The sequence below is a fragment of the Acinonyx jubatus genome, chromosome A1, assembly GCF_027475565.1.
Source record: "Acinonyx jubatus isolate Ajub_Pintada_27869175 chromosome A1, VMU_Ajub_asm_v1.0, whole genome shotgun sequence".
NCBI lineage: Eukaryota > Metazoa > Chordata > Mammalia > Carnivora > Felidae > Acinonyx > Acinonyx jubatus.
Genome location: NC_069380.1, coordinates 141,796,260 through 141,823,087, shown reverse-complemented (window position 1 = coordinate 141,823,087; position 26,828 = coordinate 141,796,260). Strand labels below are relative to the sequence as shown.

The 26,828-nt window shown below is 37.8% G+C and overlaps 1 protein-coding gene across 2 annotated transcripts in view; it reads right to left on the bottom strand.

Moving 5' to 3' along the window:
- Nucleotides 1-26,828, bottom strand: part of CMYA5 (cardiomyopathy associated 5) — an 88,930-nt gene that overhangs the window by 44,811 nt on the left and 17,291 nt on the right. For both annotated transcript variants that reach the window (XR_008299312.1, XM_027039277.2), the window contains exon 2: nucleotides 1,140-11,643. Coding sequence is in view for 1 of the 2 variants with exons in the window: in XM_027039277.2 (XP_026895078.1) it covers nucleotides 1,140-11,643 (10,504 nt within the window). In the remaining variant the exon portion in view is untranslated. The remainder of the gene's footprint in view (nucleotides 1-1,139; nucleotides 11,644-26,828) is intronic.

Genomic DNA, 26,828 nt, shown 5'->3' with positions numbered 1-26,828 from the left:
ATGTTAGACAATTGAGAAATTTTAATTTTCTGGGGAAAAAAATGTCAAGATTCTATCATCATTTTTTAAATCAAAATGAGCCTAACAATTATTTAACAGTGACCTGATTGAATAATCATATTGAAAATTGCTACCATTAGCAAGACACTGGGCCAAGCAATACGGATATACAACCAAGAGCATAGCTCTGGCATCAGACAGACCTGGGTACCAATCCTAGTCTGTCTTCCATGACCTTGAGTAAATCACTTAAAACAATTTGCACTCATTTCATTGTCTGAAAATTGATGATAATGACAGGGTTGTTGTGAGGAGTAGATGATATCTTGTATGCACAGAATTTAACACGGTGCCTGGCACGTAGCCAGTGCTCAATTCTTGTGATGGTCTGCATTTTAAGATCATTCCGGCTAATGTACTGGAGGATGGTTTGGAGAGACAAGGATAGGGATTCCAGTTAGAAGGCTACTGAAAGTATGTCACAATCTGTAAGACTAAATACTTGACTTCCAATAGTATCTCTGGGGAGAGTATTTATAATTACATGCATTGAGGGTACGTGTTGTGACTAGCTTTTTAACATTGGGAATCTATAGACATAGCCAGAAAGAATGCAAAGGCTTTCCATTTTTAATATCAATTTTACCATAAGGAGGAAATACAGAGAAAACCAAAATTTAAAACGACCATCTTGAGTTTTTTATAAAACTTGCAATAATATTGTTCAATGTAATATAAATGTGTATTTTTAAACAATAATAGTGTAGATAATAGAAAATAAATTGTGTTTTATGCTCAAAAGTACATTTTTCAATTTAAAATCCTTTGGCCCTTTCAGATAATGTTAAGGGCTACTGCCATAAGAGAGGACCCCTCAAAGGCAGTGACCCTGTGTTATTTACACTGGTGTTGCAAGAACCTAGAAAAATGCCTGGCACATAGTGTATACCCAATAAATGTTTGTCAAACTGATCTTAACTAAATGCTTAGGGAAAGAATTCTTAGCTTTCTTTCAGACTATTATGCCTAAATATGAATATATTAAATATTGGTCATTTTTTAAATTGAGAAAATGTTAATTAAAACAAGTTAAGTGTATGTGTATTGTCATGTACTTATAAGCTTTAACATCTCTTTACCTTTACAGCACTTATAGCTGTATCAAGTGTTGCAACCTCGTGGTCTTTGTGGGCACCAAACATCTTGTCAACAGCAGAAATCGGGCTTCTGCAAGTGTAACAGTACGTGTCGATCTGGGACTTTTTCAGTTCCTTTTGTTCCTTCTCAGTTGCTAACTCTGATGATAATTGTTCTTGTTCTGTCCTCTCCCTACCCAACTCCTTCTGTTCAGCAGACGTACTTTGTTCTACCTCACTCACAAATTCATTTTCACTGATGTGTTCGAAGGATTCCTTTCCTTGAGATAACACATCTTCAGGTGTGGATTCTGAATACAGTTCCTCTGATAAAGTGTCTTGAACAACCATTTCATAATTCAGGGATTCAGCAAATTCATACTCATCCTGAACAGGGCTATGGCGGAGCCTGACTTCACTTGGCTCAGGCGGGACTATTACTTTAGATTCTTGCAGTGTTTCTTGAACACAAGTTACGCCAGACGCAAATTCTTCCTCTGGGAAGGACACCTGTACTGGGACATTCAGACTGACTTCTGGACTTGCATTTTCTGCTTCATTACTCTGACTGTTTGTTTCATCTACTCTCTCCAGGACATGATGGGTGTCTTCAAATGGAATCGCATAGCTTACCTTCTGGGTAACCACTGTGACTTCTTCAGTGATGGGAACTTTTCCATGCATAGCTTCATTGTCAAGAGGCCCCACATAGCCTACTGATTCTCCTTCCCTATACATAGCTTTCTGTTCCTCTTCCAGACTCTTCTCCCCCAAAATAGTTCCAAACCTCCCCCAAATTTCCCCTTCTGCAGCTACTGGTTGGTATGAATCATCCTTACCAACTGCTTTTTCTTCCAGACCTTGGCCTTGGTCCTTTTGAGTTACAGATGTGTCATGGAGAATGTCATCTTTTAGTATATACTTCTCAAAATATATTCCTGTTCCATCATCAGTGTCAGAGTTCCTGCTTGGAAATGATGCCTCAGAATCCACACTGTCACCTTCAGAAGCTGTCTCCCCTTCCTTCTTTTTCTCCCCAACTGCTTCTTCATACAGATCCTTGTATAAAAATGCAAGTGCAGGTGGCTCCTCCAGAAGTTCAGGATTAATGGCTTTAGTGGTGGTAGGAAATATCTGGGTTCGTGACAAAACTCCTTCTTCTGCACCAAATAATGGCATCCCAGGTGCCTTTAAGTCCACATCTCTATTTATGCTCTTTGGAACATCTCTGTCAGCTGATTGCTGGATATCCAAATGCTTCTGGGTATCTGGGTGAGATAATTTGCTGTCGTCCTTTTCCATCCCATAGAAGCTTTCATCTAACTTCAGCAAGTCATATTCATGTTCCAGGGCACTTTCCTCTGAACCTTCTGGGAAAGAGACAGTATCTTCTGTAACCTGCTCTGAGAGTTCCACTTCAACATTTAATTTCCATGGAGCTTTCTGTTTTTCTGGGTCTGGGGAGATGTTATAATCAATCAATGTATATTTTTCAAAATAATCTTCTTCACTAGGAGCTGCGGGCTGATTAAAGGTGAAACCATCAGTTTCTGAATAGGTGGGCATCTCCCCTTCTGTGTTAAAAGATGCCTTTTGTTTATTTTCTTGCAATGATATAACTTGATCAGAATCTTCTAACTTACTCTTTAATGTTTTATGGCAAGAGACTGCCTCACTATTGTCATGAAGAGATATTGTTTTAAATGAAGCCTTCTCTTTCAAATATTCTAATTTATCTTGCATTTGTTCACTTTCTTCCTGATCAACAGAAGAAATAAATGCAGAAGCATGAATATTCAATATCTCGCAGCCTTCAGAAATAATACTGAAGGCACTCTTTTGATCTTCTGAAAGTCCAGCTGGCTTGCTAGTCATTGTAAATTCTTCATCTTTTACATACGTGTCTTCAGGTTCCTTGGATATTTCTCTAGAAGAAACCATTTTATCAGCATCAATTGATGATGCATCCTTTATAAATCGAGCATAGTTGCTGCTCACTGAAGAGCTTGGTTCATTTACATGGGCATCTTCCACAGCCTCCAAGTGGTGATTTGAAGCAACAACAGATTGTTTAGTCCTTTCAGATGTTAGATCTTTAGATGTTTGAATAGTATGGACTGTATGCCTATCTGGAGTCAATTCTGACCATGGCATTTCTTGTTTCTTCACTGTATCAATTTCTGGATAAGCTCTAGAAACAAGTGTTTGTGATTTGGCAGATGACAACAAAGATGGTGGGGTTTCTAAGCTCATGGTTTCATCAAAAGGATGATCTAAAATCCTTTCAGATTCTTTAGATGGAGATCCTTGTTTCATACTTTCTTTTGTGATATCTATTGAAACACCTTTTGATGGCTCTGGCAATGTAACCTGTTTCTTTTCTTCACTGTGACTTGCCACCTCCCTGCTTGACTTTTCCAATATCAGATTTCCTTCCTTAGGTACAGACTGCTTATCTATTTCTTCATGATAAGAAAGATCCACTGGAAGGAAAGTCTTGGTTTTTTCCACCAAAACTTTACTTTCTTCTTTTGGATGTGGTTGAGTTCCTACTGCCCTTGTTTCTCTGATTTCTGGGTGAGCCTCCAAGAACACAGTTTCTGATTTTTCAGTAACTGATAGAGTTTTAACTAATGAAAGTGGTTGAGTTTCACCTGAAGAATGACTTAAAGAGATATCTGATTCTTCAGGCATAGACCTGGCTACATTCAAGGAATAAGGTTGAATTTCCTGCCACTTTCTTCCTTCTAAAAATGCTTGTGACTGCTTTTGTTTTTCATCTTTCTCCTCCACCATAATTGTGTATCTTTCTTTGTGGTCTTCATTTTGAGAGACTTGCTGAAGCACAGCTGTGGTTTTTGATTCTTCCAATTTAATAGGGCTAGATCCACGTGCAATTTGTGCCTTCCCCATTTCATTATCTCTAAATTCTAACGGGGCCATAGTTTCTTGCTTTTCTGCCAGCACCTTCTTTTCTGCCAAGGAATGTGATCTGGTTTCCAAGTTACCTTTCTCCTCAGTTGGGCTAACAGACCTGAGTTTCATTTCCTCTTCATAAATTTTCAAGGAAGTAGGTTTTTGCATTTCTTTCTTAGGTCTGTCTTCACCCAGATCAATTAAACTGCGTTCAGATTCTTCTACTGGCAAGATTATTGTCTCTGGCTTCTCTGATTCCTTCATGATATTTTTACTTGTGAAGCTAGATGAAGCTGATTTTGGCTGTTGTGGCACCTTATCCACTGCATCAAATGAAAAGCGTAATTTTTCTTTTTGATCACTTCTTGGCTCTTCCTTAAGAATAGAAATATTCCATTTAGATGGAGCAGAAATTTCTGGCTTCTGGGCTCTTTTACTATCAGCGACGTGAAGAGGAACAGCATTTTGTGCTTCTTCACCCATGGGAGAATAAGATTGAATTTCAAGACGTTCCTCACCATCAGCAGAAGTAACTACCGAGTTTAAATCCATTTCTTCTGAATACGCTAGGATTTCTTTTTTCCCATAATCTTCACTAGACACCTCAAGGTTGGATTGGGGCTGTTGTAAAACTTCTACATTTGATAAAAATGTTGTTTTTTCTTTAAAGTCTTGGCTTTCACCAGATTTAACTAAAGTACCTCTGGATTTTTCAGCAGGTTTAAGTTTTGTCTCTGGTAACAGATGATCAGTTGGCGTCTTGGTTGCATTAAAGTCAGCTGGAGCTGCTCCTTCAGACTTCAGTGTCGCAGGCACTGCTTTTTCTACAGATGGACTTGGCTGAGTTTCTAAATCTTTTTCAGCAACTCTGTCATCTGGAGTCCTTGATCCAAAAAACAAACTGGACATCCATGATAAGATTCCTTTCTTTCCCTTCTCCTCAGAAAGGCCTCGCTCAACTGCCTTTGGCTGCTTAGGCAATTTTTGTGTTGCCTCAGATGGCTCTGCAGATTGAGGTTCTTCATTTTCTTGGATCGAAGAGAGGAGTTTTACTGGTGTGGGTGTTTTCACTTCAGGTGCTGGTTTCCCTCTCTCATTAACATCTAAAACCTTTGACTGAATCGTTTTTTCTTTTTCTAATGACTTCTCTCCAGGTAAAGAAGATATACTCCTGTGCGCTTCTTTTTCACTGTCCAATGCAGATTCTGCATCTTCTGCCAGGAAAGGGGCTGCTTTGGAGGGAGAGGGAATAGTTTCTGATTTGATCAGTTCCACTGATGGGCCAGACACTCCTTTCTGGAGGATTCTTTCGGAAGGTAGGTTGATTTCTTCCTGGCTGCCTTCTTTGCAAGGCCTGGACAATTCTGCGTTTGCTTTTTCCACTGTCAAACTTTCACTCCCCATGAAAGAAAAGATCTGCTTCCTCTCTGCATCGTTTCTCTCTACACTTCCAGTTGGAACTAAAGATTTTGGTTTGGGAGCCAGCTTTGTTTCTTCCGAAGAGTAAGTTTTAGCTGATAAGGTCTCTATGTCACCACTGAAGGTACTGAGAGTAGATACTGGCTCTTGTAATGATACAGGAGATACTTCAGCAGAATGTGGCAGAACCTGCTTTTTGGTTTCACATGTGTGGTCTTTATCTGGCACAACAGTCTTAAGCTGTCCTGTCATCAAATCATTACTGCCAGAGGAACCCAGCTGCACAGATCCTGATATTCTTTCTTCATGTTGACTTGCCAGATCCCTTTCTGGCTTTTCTAGTATCCAGCTTTTATCCTTTGGAAAAATAAGGGCCTCTTTCACTTGTGTTTCTGTAATATCTTCAGGCTCATTTGTTGTAAGTGATTTTGATTCTTCCAAAGGCAAATTCTCTTTCAGAAATAAAAATTGTTTAACTCCCAGATCTTGTTTATCTGCAAAAGATGTGCTTATATCAGGTAATTTAACAGCTTGTTCTGAATGAAGTGCTTTTCCTGGCTTCTCTTTTTCTACAAGGAGGTCAGAAGAAACAATCTTAGATGGATCTGTTATACTCTGGGGCACACGGAATGAATTTGGTTGGTCTGTTTGTTCATTTAATTTTGTTTCAATATGTCCTATCACTTGTGTCTTCAAATTTCCTGTTGACAGTAATGGGTTTATTTCCTGTTTTTCTCCCTCTTTAATGTCGGCTGAATGGTTCAATTTCTCTGATGATGGTTTTAAAGAAAAAGAAAGTGGCTGAAGCTCTTTGGGGCTGTCTCCTTCAACTAGAGGGTCCGATGCTTCCTTTGATCCTAAGCTGACTACCTTGGGAGAGAAAGATTTAAGTTCTTGAATCTGTGGTTCCTCCCTAAGGTATGATGAAACCTCTGGAACTTCAGGGTCGACTGTAGCTGACACATGACGTTCCCTGTTTTCTTCTTTTCCTTCTCCTCTACTCCTAAGTTCAGTGAGGCTCTTTTCTAAGACAGAATCCCCTCTTTCGGTTATGGGAGATTTTATGTGTTTTGTATCTATGGATCCATCTTGCCCACCTAAACTATGAATAACTTCTGACCCAGTGCTCAGTAATTCTGATACTTGGTATGGCTTGTCTTTCTTTTCACCTTCCAAAGAGAGCTCTGCCAGAACAAGATCTTGTCTTTCTGATGGGAAATTTCCCCGTGCTGTAGAAGATGGCTCTTCTGCCTCTTTGTTCTTATCATCTCCAAGGGTTGGAGTTAAATCTTCTGATGCTAAATTTTCCAATGCAGGAGAACTTTTTATTTCCTCATTTTGGCATTCTGGGGCTGCCTGTTTGGGTGCAGGTGACATGTTTTGTGAGGAAAAAAGTTTGGTTTCTTTTTCCTTTACCTCACTACCTTCATTGAGCAAAAGCACATGTTCAGGCCCTGACACTTCTGAGGCAGACAGAGAATTCTTTTTCTCTGGTAAAACCAGTTGTTCAGAGTCCAGGACTGTAGAAAATGAAACACCTTGTTCATTTTCCACCCTCTCTTCTTTAGTTACATCTGCATGTTGACAAGACAATGCTTTTGTTATTGGCAACCCAGGTTTAACTTCTTCAGTTTCTACCTTGGACAAAGAATGAACTGGTACAGAGGATATTCCTGCAGGTGAATCAAGTTTAATTTCTTTCTCTGCTTCTGACCAAGCTGGACATTCAGATGTAGCCGTTTCAGTAGAAGAACTAATTTTCAGTGCTACCTTTTCTTCTTTAAGAAGTGGATGTTCATCTATCGACGTCACCAGTGGTGGCAAATCACTTCCTAATTCACTCTTTTCTACTTTTGTTAAGACTGGATGTTCTAGAGGGGTGGTAAAAGAGAAATCTGTTGGGGTTTCTTCTTTTGTTAACTTAGTTAAGTCTGAGTCATGCTTAGTTACAGATGTTGTGGTTAATGAACAACTAGGTTCAATTTCTTTCTTTATTTCTTCCGGAAATTCTGGTGCAGGTGGTTCATGTTCAGTTCCCTTTTGCACTCCTGGTGGAGCTGAATGCAGCACTCTAGATGTATCAGTTATTTTAGAGTCATGTTTCACTTGTGTTTTCACTGCTGATAAAATCTCAGGTCCAGATAAAGATGTGTCCTTTAGAGGTGAATATGATTTTATTACTTCAGGTTCGTTCTCTGACAACATTCTCTGTTCTAGTTCAGATGTCACAGTTGGAGCTAAATTAGGTTTCACATCCTTCTTTGGCTCATCTACCAAGTCAGGAAGAACTGAATATTTCATCCCAGACCCTAGAACATTTGGAGGCTGAGGCTCCATTTCTTGATCCCGTGATACATGTGCTGTAGCTTCTTGAGAATCAGGCACAATTTCTTCCTTACTTTTAACTTTTAACAAAGCCATCTGTTCATTTGCAGCTTTTGGAGTGAGTGAAGCTTTGAGTTCTTGTTCCTCCTTAAGTGCATGAACTGAATCAGGTGAAGCTGAATATTGAGATGAACACACAACAGGCTTGGTGTCTTCCTTTACTGTAAATGATTGTTCAGGTAAAGAAACTGGTCTTGCAGCTACTGATGAAATAGTCTGAATTTCTCCCTTATCCATTTCACTGGTTAAATATGATGGAATCAAGTCCTCAGAGTCAGGTTCTAAAAATGCTCGAGTTATCTGCTCCTGTGCCAAAATGAGATATTCAGATACAGGTCTTGAGATTGTTTGAGCATCTGGCTGAACTTCTGTGATCTCTCTTTTATTTGCTGAAGGTGGCAAACTCGAGTCTTCAGGTGCAGACAGTGAAGGGGAAGGTTTGGCTTGTTGCTTCTGTGATGAACTGAGGTGCTCAGGTACAGGTGTAGCAGCTGTTGGTGCAATGTCTTCCTCACCCGCTTCTGAAAAGCAAGAGTATCCTGAGGCAGATATTGTAGTTACCAGTGAATCATGCTCAAATTCATTTTTCTTTGTTTCTGGGATTCTATATGGTGGAATTGAAACTTGTGATGCTGAGTCTGGAGAGAAAAGTTCAACCTCAGTGTCTTCATCTGACAAAATAGTGTGTTCAGATGGTGATGTTAAACATATTGGAGAATCGCATTCAAATTCTCTTTTCTCTATTTCCTGAGTTGCATAGGGTGAAAATGAGAATTCTGACACAAATGCTGAGTCTGGAGAAAAGGGTCCAATGTCTTCTTGCTCTTCTTCTGAGAAATTCGTGGGTGAGGAGACCCCTTTTAGATTTAAAGGGGATATCTGGATAATTTCTTCCTCCTGTGATTTGGGTGTTGCATATGGTGGTACTGAAACTTCAGAAGTTGAGGTGGAAGAGGGTGTGTATCGCTCAATTTCTACTGTCTCTTCTGATAGGACAACATGTTCAGATGGAGTGGCTGAAAGTGGTGGGGACTGGCATTCAGAAGTCTGCTCAGTTGTGGATGGTAGGAGAGAGTGTTCAGACACAGAGGCCACATCTAGGGAATACAATCCAGTGTCTTCCTTCTTTTCTTCTGACAAAATCATGTGCTCAGAAACACCTTTTGATTTTAATGGGGACACATCATCAATTATTTTCTTTGGGGATTCCTGCATTGCATTTGATGGAACTGCATATTGGGAAGTCAATGTTGAATCCGGTGTGAAACACTCACTTCCTAGGTCCTCTTCTGACAGGACCGCCTGTTCCAGTGTAGCAGTTGAAAACAGTGGGGACTGGCATTCAGAAGTTTGCTTGGTTATGGACGGTGGAAGAGAGTGTTCAGATACAGAGGCCACATCTGGGGAATATGGCCCAGTGTCTTCCTTTTCTTCTGACAAAATCATGTGCTCAGAAACATGTCTTGATTTTAATGGGGACACAACATCAATTATTTTCTTTGGGGATTCCTGCATTGCATTTGATGGAACTGCATATCGGGAACTCAATGTTGAATCCAGTGTGAAACACTCACTTCCTAGGTCCTCTTCTGACAGGACCACCTGTTCCAGTGTAGCAGTTGAAAACAGTGGGGACTGGCATTCAGAAGTCTGCTCAGTTGTGGATGGTGGGAGAGAGTATTCATATTCAGAGGCCACATCTGGGGAATATGGTCCTGTATCTTCCTTCTCTTCTGATAGAATCACATGCTCAGAAACACCTGTTGATTCTAATGGGGGCTTATGGTCAATTGTTTTCTTCAGTGACTCTTTTGTTGCCTGTGATGGAGTTGAATATTCAGAAGCAGATGTGGAATCTGGTGTGTAATATCCACTTTCTGAAGCCTCTTCTCCAGACAGGACCACATGTTCTGAGATAGCTGCTGAAAACAGTGGGGACTGGCATTCAGAAGTCTTCTCAGTTATGGATGGTGAGAGAGAGCGTTCAGACGCAGAGGCCAAAGGCTCAAATTCCTCATTCTCCTCTTCTGAAAAAACTGCATGTTCAGATATACCTTTCACGGTGGATGGAGGAACTGGCTCAACTTCTTGCTTCTCTGGTTCATGGTTCAAATCCTGTGCGACTGAATATTCTGATACAAAAGCAGAATCAGTAGAAACAGACTCATTTTCCTCTCTTTCTTCCTCAGATGAAGCAACATATTCAGGTGTTGATGTTTTCAGTGATGGTAAAGTGATCTCTTCTTTCCGCTCCACTTCAGGGGCCAAATATGATGGGAAGGGCTTCTCAGAAATAGATGGACTTTCTGGGTATTCAAGTTCTATGATCTCTTCTTCCACTAAATTAGAATCTTCAGACTCAGGGGTAGTAGCTATTGGTAGAGAAGTTTCTATTTCTTTCTTTGATTCCTCTAATACTGGAGGTTCAGAAAGAGAAATGGATGGCTCAGGCACATTTTCTTCCTCCACTCCTTTGACATCAAGATGAGGAGGGCTCCATTTTTCAGAGACTGGTTCTGCCCTTTCTGTTGAAGTCAGGTCCACCCCTTCTGTCTCTGGGCCAAAATCCTCCTGGATGGATGCTGCCAGACCTGGTAAACCTGTTACCTGCGAAACCTTTTCTGCCTCCAATGAAATGGAATGGTCAGCAGAATACACATCTTCCTTCTTTACCTCATCCACTGAAGGTGGTGAGACTGAAGAGTCATACTCTGATGTCACAATTTCTTGTGAATCAGGCTCAAATTCTTCCTTTGCTCTTCCCAGGAACCCAGTTGTAGATGTATCAGGTGTAAGAGGGGAAGACTCCATTTCACGGAGTTTTGTTTCACCTGGTTGTTGTGGCACTAACTGTGGAGGGCTGAGCTGTGTTTCTTGTTCTGCTGTCTCATTACTTGCATAAGAGGAAACTGTGTGCTTGGTGGCAGATGTGGCCTTTAGGGGAGAATCAACGTAAATTTTCTTTTCATCTTCATGACTGAATGAGGAGGTCAAGGACTCTGATCTTTTGGAGAGTACACCTCTCCAGGGTGAAGCAAGCCCTTTTACTTTATCATCTTCTATGCTTGGGGCTACTAATTTGCCTGTTTTGGAAACTAAGTTAGAATCACGATTGCTCAAATCTGGCTCTAGACTAATGGATGCATCTTTCCCCCTCCTATAATGTATTTCTTTAATTACATAACCCTTTGGCAATGTTCCATAAAATTGTAGAGGAATTAATTCTTCTTTAACAGAATTAAACATCTTAATTTTATATTGTACTGTTCCTATGTAAACTGGCCTTAACACTAAGGGCTTGTGTTCTTTGTATATTGCCCCAGTAATAGGAGGTGTGTTTGAGGTGGTCTTCTTTTTTCTTATTTTATCATGAACGCCACTAGATGACTTCTCTTTCTGATTGTTTAGTACCTGGCTTTCTGAAATTAAAAGATTATCTTTTGTATTTGCTGGAACATCCTGAGATTCAAAAGAATTTCTCTTTTTGTTGCCTTTCCGACGCAATGATGGTGAGCCACGCTTTGACCTAGGTGTTCTTTTCCGAACCTTTTTAACTTCATCCACAATAAAGGAAACATTCCCTGGAGAAGAATTCATAGTTGACCCTTCCAGACTACATACACCAGAAGTCTGACTTTCTTCCGAGGCCCAAGGAGTAGAAGACCTGCTTGAATTGGTCTCCCAGGTTATTCCACTATCTTCCCGTTGAACTGTCACCATGGAAAAGGAGGGGTCATTTATGATACACTTCTGCTTGGTCTTGCCCTCTTCATCCTGGTCTGATAATCTAAAGTAAGTAATAATACTATTAATAATCACATGTATATTAATAATAAATAATAATATTAATTACATATAGAAATAAGTAAATATCCTATTCTTACTAGGTGGATGGGCTAATGTGAAATTAAAGTATACAGATAAGTATTGCCATCTATATCAAAAATAAGGAGGTATACAAAATAAAATTTAAAACTCTAAGTCAGAATATGAAATATAATAACACATTTCAGGCTGGAATGATTCACTTCACCACCTACCCTTACCAGGATTGCCCCCCTGACCTCCTGGGCTTACCCAGTCACTCAGGCTCACTCTTTGGGCGCAAGGACCTTCAAAATGGCACTTGCATCTGTGTCCTTTCTGTTACTACTACGACCACCCTGACCTTTATCATGTCATCCCTAGATTATTTCATTAGCTTCCTAACTGGTCAGCTGGTATAATGTTTACCTCTTACCCTCCCCATCCTCACCCTACCCTACTCCTCTTTCCACACCAACTTCACTAAAAATTTTCATCATCACACTGCTTGCTCAAAAGATATCAGTAGAGGGGGACCTGGGTGGCTCAGTCAATTAAGTGTCCAACTCTTGATTTCACAGTTTGTGGATTCAAGCCCCACGTTGGGCTCTGCAATGATCATACGGAGCCTGCTTGGATTCTCTCTCTCTCTCCCTCTCTCTGCCTGTGCTTGCTCTCTCGTGCCCTCTCTCTCTGTCTCTCAACTCTCTCTCTTTCTCTCTAAAAATAAATACATAAACTTTAAAAATATCAGTACATTCCTCATTCCTCAGTAAATTTTTTTCTACCTGTAGAAAAAAAATTCAAAATACTTAACTCTTTGATCCCTAGCTGACATTATTTCCAAGTACCAACTGTTACCTTATTCATACCTGGTACATTTCTGTTTTAACTATATAATTTCCTGTCCAGTTAATATACTGTGTGGACTCTGAGTATGAGCCATACAGGGAAAATATAGAGATACCCTAAAAAAACAGCCTGTGGGCGGCGCTTTCCTCATCTGTGAGCCAGGGATCATAATAGAACCTACCTCTCGGGGCTGCTGTGAGGATTAAATTAGTTAATACACACGAAATGCTCAGGAAAAGTGCCTGGCATATAGTTAGTGCTCACTAAACACTATCTGTAATTAAGGCTTCTACACAATCATTGGAGTAGAGACCTAGGGAGCCTTGGCAAGGTCATTTTCAACTGCTACAGGTGTTTGAAAAGGTGATCTCTTTGGACTGCTCTCATGTGTCTCAAGACACAACTGGCTTTGGCTGCCCCTTCAATTGCCATTGGGCCCCTATCTCAGAGTCTGCAGTACTTTTCTCTGAAATTTTCTTATACCTTTTCCTTTCTGGTGCTCATGTTGTTCCTCCACTTAAATTCTCACTCTACCTTTTCTGCACACCTAAATTCTATCTCCTCTTCAAGGCTTATTTTAAAAACCTCCAGTGTTACTATTCCTGATCAATTCAGCGATCCTGTTTGCCAATACTTCATAAACATTAAGTTCAAGATTAAAACTCCAAGGGTTATATCCTTCTAGGAATATGGCTATAATTTGAGATAAACACAAACTACTGACTGACATATGTCTTTCTACAACAATAAAAACAAAACCAAAAACCTTTCTATACAAAAAGCCACTAAGTACAAGTATTAAATTGAGTCACTTTTTGAAAACATACACAGTTAGAATTTAGGTCCCTTACTAATAATTTTTAATCATCAGTCACTGCTTATGCCAGTGGTTCTTAACTCTGGATATATTTGAGAGTCACCTGGAGGAAGTTTTTTAAAAATACTGATGCCATCCTATACCCCTCCCAGCAGAGACTCTGATTTGACTTTACTAGGGTAGGGTCTCAGTTTTTCTGTGTTTTTAGGTTTTAAAAGCTTCCAAGTGACACCAGTCTAAAGCAGAGTTAAAAATCACCAGCCTACACAATCCTAACTATGAAATTTAAATAGTACATGCCTTTCTCACTTACTTCGAACACTTCCTAATTTGTTAGGTGAGGCCGAGGGCCAAGACCATAAATTCTTGCAGTTACATTCTACCCCCCTTTCTTAAACCTCAGAGTTTCCCCAACAGTCCGCAGCAAAGGGTGTATGGACCGCTGAGATCCTGATTTCCCTAACTCTCATCACAGCTAGGCAGAACCCCTGCCCTGCTGGTCTTCAACAGCAAGAAGATTCATCCATTCATTCATTCATCCCAGTGCACGGTAAGTAATTTCACTCCCTATATATGCCATGAGTGCAAAGGGCTGGAAAGCAGTGGGAAGAACTACTTTCTCCATTTCCTTGGCAACTCTTCTCTCACTTATTTGCTTTGGTATAAAACCACTGAACTTAATTAGGAATTAACACTCTATCTTGGTTTTGGATTGAATCTTATTTTAAAATGTTTTTTTTTTCAGGCTATTTACATACCTAATTAAAGTTATTCCTCAGAATTTTCAATTCCTTCTACCCCTTCTCCCTTTAGCTTTAAGAGAAGCAGGATGAAATTAAAAATTAAGGTTATGACATGCATCTGAGAAGTCAGCATTTTGAGACCCCATGACTATAGTAGTATTATAAAACCAATTATAAATTCAATTTAGAGTTAATTATTGATTGTAAATTTAATGTACTCAACTGGAGAAATTTTCATTACTAGCGAGGATGAGTTCACGGGTGCTTAGCAGAATACCCAAATGGTGATCCTAAGAAGACAGAGCCCTACTGAGGTGAGTTCATTCATTCATTCATTCATTCATTCATTTCTCACTTAACAAACTTTCGTTGGGTTTAAATACTAGGAATACAAATATAAAGACACAGAATCTTCTCTCAAGAAATTAAAAATCTAATAGGGAGACAGAACTAAACATGTTAACACAGTGTGATTAGTATTATTCTAGAAGACATGCAAGATACAATGACAATATAAAGAAGAGAAGACTTTACAAAGGAAAGATACTTGAGTTGGATTTTGAAGAATAAATAGGAGTTTGCCAAATGGATGAGGAGTGGAGGTGGTGTGAGGATGGAGAGGTTATTCCAGGAAAATGTCACAGAATATGCAAAACGTACATATGAATAAATCAGCCTGGCTCACTGAAAAACCCAAAGTATTTTGGGATGTCTGGATTTTTGGAGAGAAGCAAAGGAATAGAAGAATGACAGAGCCAACAGGAATCAGAGAATGACTATATTAGCATGTGTAAAGCCAAAGCCCAAGTATTCACATTACACTCAGTCTAAAAAAATAATTTCCCTTAATAGAAGATAAATGGTCCGCATAGTGTTCAGAAATATATTTCTTGTTCAGGAACACAAGTGTTCTCATCTATGCAAAAATGTATACATCATCTTCTCATAGTTAATGGATATTGGCTATGAACATCATCTCATTCATTCTCCTCTGATTCTCACAACGTTCTCATTATTACCTGGCTTCCCATGTAGAAGACCGATACATCTCGATGACCTGTGTATGTAGCTCACTTACTTGTTACATTGAGCAAGGAGAAGGTTTACCAGGTCTGAGTTAGATCAAGAAAAATATACTTGAGGCCAGAGCTGAGTGCCACAGTCTCCTCCTTCCTTTTGATAAGCTTTATCTGATTAAGGAAGTTTCCTTCTATTCCCATTTGTTAAGAGGTTTTTTTAAACAATGAATGAATGTTACATTTTATTAAGCAATTTTTTATACAGCTATGGAGATGACCATATCTTTTATTCTATTAATGTAAGGAATTATAATGATTGATTTCCAGATGTCAAGCCAACCTTGAATTCCTGAAATGATGATATGTGTTTGTGATGTATTATACTTTTTATATAATATTGGATTTTGTTTACTAATACTTTGTTTAGGAATTTTATTCCTGTGTTCATGAATAAGTGACCTGTAATCTCTTTTCTTACAATGTGCTTGTCAGGTTTTCATATCAAGATTGTGCTGCCTCAAAAAACAAATTAGGAAATGTTCTCTCTTTCAGTATTCTCTGGAAGAATTTGTGGAAGATGGTATTATTTCTCCCTTGAGCATTTGGTAGAATTTATTGGTGAAGTCATCAGGGCCTGAAGTCTTCTTTGTGGTAAGGTTTTTAATTAATAATTTATTGAATAGTTTGTGTCTACCTGGAATTTCTGTTTATTTTTGTGTCCATTTTAGTAGGTTGTATTTTTCTAAGAATTGGCCTATGAACCTAAATTTTAAAAAGCCATTGGAGTTAAATTATTCATAACGGGGCACCTGGATGGCTGAGTCAGTTAAGTGTCTTGCCTTTGGGGCTCAGGTCATGATCTCACAGTTTGTGAGTTAGAGCACCACGTCGTGCTCTGTGCTGTCAGTACAGAGCCTGCTTGGGATTGTCTCTTTACTTCTCTCTGCACCCCTCTTCTCTCTCTCTCTCAAGAATAGATAAACCTTAAAAAATAAAAAAATAAAATGTTATCCATTTTTTTTCATTATTGATATTGGTTATTTCTATCTTCTTTTTTTTTTTTCTTTATAAGAACAGCCAGAGGTTATTACTTAGTAATCTTTTTAAATAAAGTTTGGCTTTATTGATGTTTCCTATCTCATAAATTTCTGCTTTTTATTATTTCCTTTCTTTAACTTTTTTTTCTAATGTATTAACTGAAGGCTGTGTATTTCTCTTTCAAAAATGGTTTTGATGTATCACATAAAAGATTGTATATATATTTTCATTATTATTAATCTCAAAATATTTTTGAATTTCCACTGTGATTTCTAATCTGACACAGTGATTATTTTAAAATATATTTCTCAATTTCAAAATACAGGGGGATTTCCTAGTTATTATCTTGTTAGTGCTTTCTTTGCATTGCAGCCAAAGAATTTATTTTATATTGTTACACTTTAAAATTTGTTAAGAATTGTTTTATGGATATTTGGCCAAATTTTGGGGGTGGTTTTGTTTTTAATATTTGTGTGTTCTTGAAAAATGCATGTGTCCTGCAGTCTTTCAGCAACATTTTATATTGGTCCAGTAAGTATGACTTATTCATTGTCTTATTCAAATTTTTTATCTTTAGTGATGTTTTGTCTGTTTTTTTCTATTAGCTGAGAGAGATCTATTAAAATTTTATATTATAATTATGAATTTGTCTCTCTTTGTAGTTTATCAATATCTGATTTATATATTTAAAGCTATGTTATTAGATACAAATAAATTTAGAATAGTTATATCTTTCTGGAAATAGTAACTTTGAATCATAATGAAATGTTCCCTTTATCTGTAAATGATGATTTTTGCCTAGGGATGCTGTGATACTAATATAGTTGTACTTAGATATTAATAAAACTATACCAGCTTGGTTTTGATTAATTTTTACATGGTATATCTTTTTGCATTTTTACTTTTAGCCTTCCTATATCCTTATATTTTAGATATGTCTCTTACCAGTAGCTCAAAGATTTTTTTTTAAATAAACTCTGACAATTTAAATGCAGCACTTAGTTCATTTAAACTTACTATAATTACTACATAATTATCATATATTTGGGGTTAAGTCTTCTTTGTTTTCTATTTGCACTACCTATTCAATGTCCCTTTTTCTCTCCTTTCTTGCCTTATTTTCCTTTGAATATTTATTATTATTCCATTTTCCCTCTCTATCAGCTTGGCAGTTACATTTTACTATTCTTTTAGTGATTACCCTAGAGATTATAACATGCATCCTTGACTCATTAATGCCTAACACAAATTGGTATTTGTTTTGTCCAAAACAACACAAAGACTATAAACCAATTGAATTTCAATTTACATGCTATTGTAATTATATTTTAATTCTATAAATGTTTTTAAATCCTGTATACATAACTTTACTATTATTTTAATTTGTTTAAGTTTATTTATTTGAGTGAGAGAGAGCACAAGCAGGGAAGGGGCAGAGAGAAGAAGAGAAAGAATCCCAAGCAGGCTCTGTGCCATTAGCACAGAGCCAGATGCAGGCCTCAAACTCACAAACTGTGAGATCATGACCTGAGGCGAGATCAAGAATCAGATGTTCAACCAACTGTGCCACCCAGGAGCCCCTGCTTTATTATTATTTTAAAAGGTCGGTATTCATTTAGATTTACCTAGATACTGAATCTTTTTATTGTGTTTCATTCCTTTCTGCACCCCAAAATTCCATCTGGAATTACTTTCCTCCTCCCTGAAGAATTCCATTTAATATTTCCTTTAGTGTGAACCTGCTGGTGATAAATTCTCTTTATTCTTTTTTTTTTTTTTTAAGTCTTTTACACTTCCATTCTTGAAGAATATTTTTTTAGGGCATAAAATTCTAGATTGGCAGGTATTTTCTCTCAATACTTTAAAAATAGCATTCCACTGTCTTCTATCTTCCATTGTTTCATTGATAAATCAACTGTTAATGTAACTGCTTTTCTGAAGGTATTCTGGAGTACTTCTCCCTATCATCACTCTGCTATTTTTAGGATCTTGTTGTTGTCTTTAGTTTTCAGAAGTTTTACTATCTTGTGCTTAGGAATCTTATCCTGCTTGAAGTTTTTATGGCTTCTTGAATCTGTATATTGATGCCTTTCACCATTTTTGAGAAATCCTTAGCCATATTCTGTTCAAATATTACTTCTGTCCCTTGTCTCTCCTTTTTCTAATATTCCAATTTTTCATATATTACAATTTCTCATTGTGTCTTACCTGTGCTTCATTTGAATGTTTCTTTTACTCTATCATTCAGTACATTCATTCTGTCTTCAGCTATGTCTAAACTGCTACTAAAATCATCAAATATTTCGTTGTTATTGTATTTTTCACTTCTAGGGTTTCCATTCTTTTGTTTCCAGTCCTCTGACAAAGTTCTCAATCTTGTCTTTTATTTCCATGTCCACCTCTCCCTATAAATAAGTTAAGCATTACATAAGCATCACCCTCCCCCAGGAGCCCTTGTCTTCCTATAGCAGTCCAGCCAATGCCCTGAATAAGTAAGAATTTCTGTGGGATAAGTACTTGAAGGATTTGTGTATTCTGCTACTTCTCCATCTCTTTAAATTTTTCCCAATAAACCCTAATTTATATTTTCATTGTGTGACATACTAACCCCTTTGTATAGTGAGGAGGGGATATGATACCCCCTGAATTGTGTTTTGGTATGCTTGCTGGTAATATTCTCATATCTTGTTGTTAAATTGATGTATTTTCTAAATTTGTTTTGTGTGTGTGAGTTGTATTAGTATAAATCAGTTCTCAAGAGATAAATTTTATTAAATGTGCTGGAAAAATCTAACTTCTAAAGTTCCAAAATGAAGGATAAAATTCTGGAATATGACCATATCAAAAAAATTCTTGTGTTCACAATTTAGCAGTGATCACCCTCCTTAGATATACCCTGTCTCTTCATTTCTACACTTTAGCTGAAAGAGAGACTAGTAACTTATTGAAAATTAAATTATTGGTCATGAATGGAAAGAGCCTTGTGGTTTTATAACATTTTTCATTTTACAAGTGAGAAAAACCAAAGAAAGGAAATACACATATATCCAAATTGAAAATTTTAAAGAGGAAAATGGCTAACCATTGAAGTAGAACTAACAAAATAATGATTTCCCTTATTCCATTATCATCTTTGTTTTAATTGGTGCTTTTATTTTTACTTAAAGACAAAAGAACTATACTTCTAAAGAAGTGAAACAGGTCCTCAAACTTTTTACCTGAAGGCTAAGATGTATAACTATTATATTTTGTTTTTATCAAGCTGAAGATTAATTTCTAGGAACTAGCAGTACCTTCTTCTGACCAACAACTAAAGTGACATTCCTTATGGGAATATAATTATGAGAAATACCTCAGATTTTCATAATGACTTATTCCACTCTCAAGGAATCACAGTGCACTAATAATGTTTCAAACAAAGAAAGGTAATGGATAGGATTTTTTCCCTACTATACTTGTTAGAGCACATTAAGTATCAACTGTTATAACATAGTAAAAAATTCACATGTGATCTTGCTTATATTGCAAACTCTGAAAAACATGTTTTTGAAGTATAAAATATCAAGCAGGCTTGTGATATTCTAATACAAATTGTTAGTATTTTATATGGGCCTTAAAAAAAGACACGTAGAACATATTCACTAATGCTACAATTAATATTTTCACCAAAAATTAATTGAATACCCATTTCCTTAGCAGAAAATTAATCACATGCATTGTTGAACGAAAGTAATATAAAATAGCTTAGGTTAAGAGGAGCTTATAAGCTATATGGCAGTTAAGAAAAAAAATGTATGAAACCATGAATGAAAAAATTATTATACAGGTTTATCATGCCCTAATATAAAGTCCTCAGTTTGTAGGTATCCTAAAGACCACTCAAGTTCATTGTGGATGAGAAGAATAAGTATCTTATTTTCACAATGACCAGACACTTCATAAGCATGGAAGTTTGGGCCCTCTACTACTTGAAACCCACTTATCTCTCTGCCTTTATCTTTCACTCTTCTTCATGAACCCTGTGCTCCAGCCAAACATTAACCTTAGCCCACAAGGCTTTGCTTACATCCTTCTCTTTACTTGGAGTGAATCATCTCTGTACATCCAAACTTTACACTTTTCAGAGACCAGCTCATGTATCAACTTCTCCACATAGCTGTCAATGATTCTGTGAGCCAAAAGTAATTTTCCTCCTCTGAACTTCTGGAATCTTCATATAATCTTCTATGGTATTTGCCACCCTACACTAGAATTATTTTTACATATTTCTTAGCTACTCTACAAGGCTGTGAAATACCTACGAACAGAAATGCTGTCTTTTATGACCTCTCCTCTTGTGAAGTCTTTCCAAAACATTCACCTTTGTTTTCAGAAGAATAGCTCTTTTACTCTTGCACTCGGTTTCATCAGCTTGAGTAATATTTAATTAAATCATGTTATAACAATAACAAGTACAACTAGTATTAAAAGGTTTGGGAATACTCAAAACTGACCCTTAGTAACAATGCTACTCAAAATGATGGGTATTATTAGACAGTAGCCTACTACAAAGAGTGGTTAGCTTGCCTTGGGCATCAGCCTGTTTTAAAGATTAACTAGGGGCCTTTGGTTACTCTAGTCAATTAAGTTTAGTGGAAAATAATTAAGAGAGCTTATATTACTCTTTCTGTACATTTCTAATATCCATTTATACCCATGGAATTTATGTTTCAGATGAATTTCCAAACTGTAAAATTTCTTCAATCATTGTTGACTTTTAACTGTTTTCAGATTGAAGCCCAAAATCCAGATTCACTTATTCAACAAGTATTTACTGAGCTCCAATTATGTAGTAGGCACTGGGTTAGGCATGATTTTTTACAGCAAGATGATCATGTGGTGCAAATTTTCTAAAAGATCTTTACAGTTCACTTCAAATTAACCAATTTTGTCTGAGCTATAGATTTATGGTAGAACTGAAAATTAATTTTTCCTTATTGTAGTCTTCTGAAATCTAAGATGTATTTGGGTGTTGCTACTGGAGGCAGCTCCAGAGTAAAGTGAATCAGGTGCTTGCCTAAGCCCTCACCTCTACAAGAGCATTGCCAGACAATCAACATTCTCCCAGCCTAGTTTCAGAACACTCGGTTGTGTGGGAACATTTTTCTGCTTCATCTATACAAGGGATTATGGATAAACTGTGCAGTACAAAGATTCACACCTTTTTAGATTTTTTAAAGGAGTTTTTTTAATCTACAAAATCTTACAGAATACACCACAGCAATTTATTTAAATTATTAACCGAGACACTCATTGCTCATTCCAGGTATCTCTTTCCATGTGGAAGAACATCTATTATGTAACAGTCTTTCCTGGCTTAGCTTCCCTCTACCACTGTTTCCTATTTTACTTTGTTCCTTGTGCTGTTAAGTATATAGAACAGGCCCTCCTGTGGAGAGGCCTGTATTCCTTCAGAATTCATGACTGGGTACATAAAACTGTTTATTTCTGAGATTTGGTATTAGAAAGCACATTGTTATCCTATATTTAAGCCACATTCTCTGATATTAGCACCTTTATCAGTAATAAGGTTGACATTTTCATCTCTATCTGCCATTCCTTTGATTTATTTATCAGTTGTTTCAGAATTTAGGCAGAGGATAGAGGATATTGTGTAATAATCTACTTGTCAAAGCCCAATATACACAAATGGCCACAAGAATAGCAGTGGGCAAAGCCTAAAGGACATCACTTGACAGCAAGAACAGTTAGGAAAGCTAACCTATGTGCTTGTGAGTATCCACCATAAACTGATATGTGAACCAATCAGACCAAGAGAAATCCGCCAGGCAGAACTCAGTAATGCCCTGTCCATATGTATAGGTCTCTTTCACACGCACACAGACCTGTGCACATCTTCATCTGCACTAGTTTTCAGAAGTCCAGAATTACAATGGTTGTTATGATGCATTGTAAGCAATGTAGACCAATTTTAAAAGTGCATTACCCATGGTCAGTGATAAATAATATTATATCCATGGCAAAAATGTTTGTGAGAATAAGGTAGACAATTTGAGTCAGATTGTGCAAAAAAGATAAAAGTTAGTATTCTTTAATGCCTCAAGCTACTTTAACCTCAGGCCATGTCAATTCTTAGGCTGGTCCTCAAGTGATCTGCTGATGGATTCTACTGCTTGCTCTGACACTCAACCAGTGTCTGATTTTTCGCATGTGAACAAAACAAAGTTCCTGCTCTCATGTTGCTTAAATCCTAGTAGAGGGGAAGACAGAAAACAAAGCAAACATACAAATGTTTGGTAATGGTAAGGGCTGTGAATAAAATAAAACAAAAAATTAGATTGAAGGAGATGGTTTGAGTTGGGGTGCTATATTAAATAGGGTAGTCAAAGAAGACGTCTCAATGTCAAGAGGCATTTGAGCAGATTTGGAAAGCGTGAGGGATGAAGCATGCAAATACTAGCAAACAATATTACTAACATCGCTAAGATGAGACTACTTAGCAAACACATGCAGCAAATATGGGAGTGTAATGGAGCTGGGAGGGGGAGAGAGAGAAAAACAGGAGATGAGGCAAGAAGGGTAGCTGGGAGCCAGTACACCTGGTCATCAAAGCCATGGGAAGTGTTTGAACTTCACTCTGAATTGGACAGTAACCCATCAGACTGTCAGTCCTGCCGTCTTCTAGGTGCTCAGAGATGAGCAGCTACTAGGCTAATATACCCCCCATATACTATATGGTCCATATACTCCCCACCCCCTGCTCTATCCTAATGGGGAATTTGAATCTTAGAAGCATGATTGGAAGACTGAAAATCCATGGCAGACTTTCTTGTTCCCTGGACCCCACCTAGCACTCCCCTAGTTCTTGTCCAATCCCTCAGTCTACCATTTGTTCTGTGAGCTTTTCAAAGTTCTTCTAACAGATTCCATTTTCCATTTTGTATACAGAGAGACTCCCTTGAGTTAGGTCTGGCTAGATGGCAGCCAAGTGATGGAATTCTAGGCAATGGAAAGTGAACACTAGTAACATATGCCATTCCTAGGTAGGGCTCATTAAAACCTCCCACATGTGACCCTCTGTAGTTTTTCCCATGTGCAGCTTGAAGCATGGCAACCTTAAATGTCACATAATAAAAAGGGCAAAGCCACAACAAGTAAGATGCCTCAGTCCCTGAGTCACTACTTGGAGGAGAGCTGCCCAACCAGAAATACCTGCATTGGACTTTCAAGCAAGCTTAGGAGAAACTTTTATTATGACGAGTCACTGAGATTTGGTTTGTTACAGCAGCTAGTGTTATCTAATACAAACCTTAACTACATCTCTCAGTCACCATGGAGCACCAACATTGAACATTGGTACTACTTGGCATAGAAAACACTTCTTTTGTTATATATGTATACATATCTATGTATGTATGTGTGTGTGTGTGTGTGTGTATAAAATTTGAATTTTGATTATACAAGTAAATGAAAACATTCTTGTAAAAAATTACTCTAACATTGGTAAGCAAAGTCTCTCTTAACTACCACAACCCCGATTCAGTCTCATAATCAGAGATAACCATTAATCAATAATATTCTACAAATGAAAAAAAAATTGAGCCTGGCAAAATAAATAATAGAAATTGTTTTAAATTCTAATAAGTACTCATAATGTGGAAAATCATGGGAATACTAAGAGGAATAACACAGTGCCTGCCTTCTAGGAACATCAACCCTAGCATGTTGATAAATCGACAGAGATCATTAAAATACAGTTGACACATGTGATAACAGAAAGACTGTGCAAAAGGCATCTGACATGGATGAACAGAGAAGGACATTTTTTTAACTTGGGAGCAGATTGGGGCAGGCTGTGTGAATATATGTGAGAGGCGGGGTCTGAAATATAATCACAGAATATGAAAAGCTGATATAAAGTTTTGCAAAATTAAAATGAGTTTCCCAGGAGGACCGGGTTAGGAACGATTGAGGGCAATTCAAGTAAAAGGAACAAGTACAAAAGGAGGGAGGTGTGAAACCATAGGGTCTGACTGGGTGTGCATAAGTCTAATTTTGAAAATTCAAAGATCCAGTGGCACATATTATTTCGATGCTTCCAAATGATATTGCAACCTCCAAGCAGGTTGGAAGATACTCATCACTCAGCGCTTAAACAGTCTTCATTATTAGTAAATGATGAACTACACATACACTTGAGATAACTTGGGTTACTGAGTGCCTGCAATATGTGCTTGACCTTTCACCAGGATTACATGAAGAATTGATTCATCTGAAAGTGCAAAGTTTCAAAATAGTGACTATCTTTCATCTTTCTGACTCCCACCCCTCCCCAACCAAAATATTACATGTGGGTTACATGCATAAACTTCTTCATTTACTTCAAGTAGGAAACGTCTACCCAGTAGTGGGTAAAGGTGTTACATGACCCTTCAGGATTCTGGAATTCTAGGAGCCGTTTATCTCCCCAGCATGAAAAGACTACTTTGGGTTTTGGGATGAGCAATCAATTTATAAATACTTAGGGGGTAACTATCTATTCAGGGCCTGGCCATGAGTTAGGAGCTATGATTCAATTAAGTAAACTATAGGCAAATGTCTGAATCCACCAGAGAGAAGTATAAAAACTCAACCATTAAATTCTCCACTATTATAAAAAACTAAGGGCAGAAAGGTGCCAAGCCTAGAGAAGCAAAATAAATGAACTATGGTGTGACAGGGCTGGTTCATAGCTTAGTGACTAATTCAAACCAAAATGTGGGCAAATCAGTTATTTGTGGCCTTGGGAGCTCCTCGGTGGTGGCACCATTGACATTTGGGGCTACGTAAATTTTTTGTCAAGGAGGGAGGAGCTGTCCTGCGTGCTAAGGGTGTTCAGTAGTATCCCTGGCCTCTTTCCACCAGATGCTAACAGTACCTGGCCCCCAAAACCAAAAATATCTTCAGAATTATATTAGTTGAGAACCACTGGTATAGGGAGACCCAAGACTGAGAAGAAAACACAATCAACCATAGGCAACATTAACCTTGGCTGAGCATGCAAATAAAAAACCAAGGAGGATAAGAACATTTGTGCTCTGGGATTCCCAGCTGAGGAGTTACACACAGGCTTAGCTCTTTAGCACTGGAATTCTTCAACAGCTACTGAGTATTAGCGCAGAACAGAAACTGTGCCCCACCAGCCACTGCTGTCAAATTCCTGTGAGGGTTGAGGGGTGGTTACCAAGAGACAGAGCACCTCATCTGAATAGAATGTGTCAGGCTGGGATCTTTTTAAAATAAATCAGTGAGTCAGGATAGACTTCTCCCCTGCTGTTCCACTTTTTTTTTCTTTTACTACAATTATAACTCCATAAAAGCATGGAGGATGAGGACTAATTGGTCCAAAAAGTAGGAAAAATTGGATCGGTTTTCCTCATTTCCTTAGTGTCCCTCCAGCGATTTTTCTTAGGTCTGCAACAAAGAAAGAGGCCTTATATTGTGGCCTTGAAAATTACAATGATACACTTAAAGATAAAACCCAGCTCCTCTATTAGATGAAATGAGGGTTTGTCCATATGCCTAGTATAGTATATGGAACATTTTTCTTTTTTCTGTCATTTTTTTAAAGGGGGAAAAAAAAATAAAACAGACCGAGACCTCACTCCGGCAGATGCTGCCGAGCTGAGCAGGGATGGGTGAGAAACTTCCCAACCCTGGAGGTTCCAGAGCAGGGACCTTCCACCTGGACCAGCAGAGAGGCTTGGGGGACAGTGGGTTGGCTCTCCTGGGCCTGTTTGAATTAACTTCACGAGACACCACTGGCAGCACAATGAGGACACCCTCAACCTAGCTGATGGTCCCCTCATCAAGTCCAAACACTGTTGCTGGAAAAAAACAAGAAGCATTTCACCTACAACATAATGCAGATAGTAAAAGCAACATCATCAAGGAAGTTTCTCAAATTCCAGAGAGAAAAAGAAACAAAAAGATGAAATAAAATTTCCATTAATATACTAGGAATAATTTGCCAGTAGCTTGCTCTAGTCTTTTTGTTTCTTTTTTTATTATCTTTTTTATTTTCTATTTAAAACTTTTGTTTTAAATGTTTATTTATTTTTGAGAGAGAGAGAGACAGAGCATGAGCGGGGGAGGGGCAGAGAGAGAGGGAGACACAGAATCTGAAGCAGGCTCCAGGCTCTGTGCTATCAGCACAGAGCCTGATGCGGGGCTCAAACTCACAGACCATGAGATCATGACCTGAGCCCCAGTCAGATGCTCAACTGACTGAGCCACCCAGGCACCCCTCGTCTTTTTTTTCTGAATGTAGAATCTCAAAATTGGAAATCAGCAAAAATAGATTCAATCATTTAATTTGCTTTTATGGGGGATATATGGATATGTTGGGATAAATAGGATTAACGTAAAACTCTGCACCCCACAAATCATATTTATAAGATTTTAAAGCACTTAAACATCTTTAGCAGTTCTAAAAATTAAAATGAATTTCCCATAACATTCTCTTATTCATCACCCACAAAGGAGAAAGAAAAATCCAGTGGAGAAAAAAAAAAGATCTTAGTAAAATGTTTTAAAAAGCATAATATAGGCAACATTTGCTAATACTTTTCTCCCTATTCTTCATTTGAATTCAGGTAAAAAGTCAAGATTTTGATGCTCTGTCTTTAAAAATAAAAAATTTTCCTAACTGCCAAATATA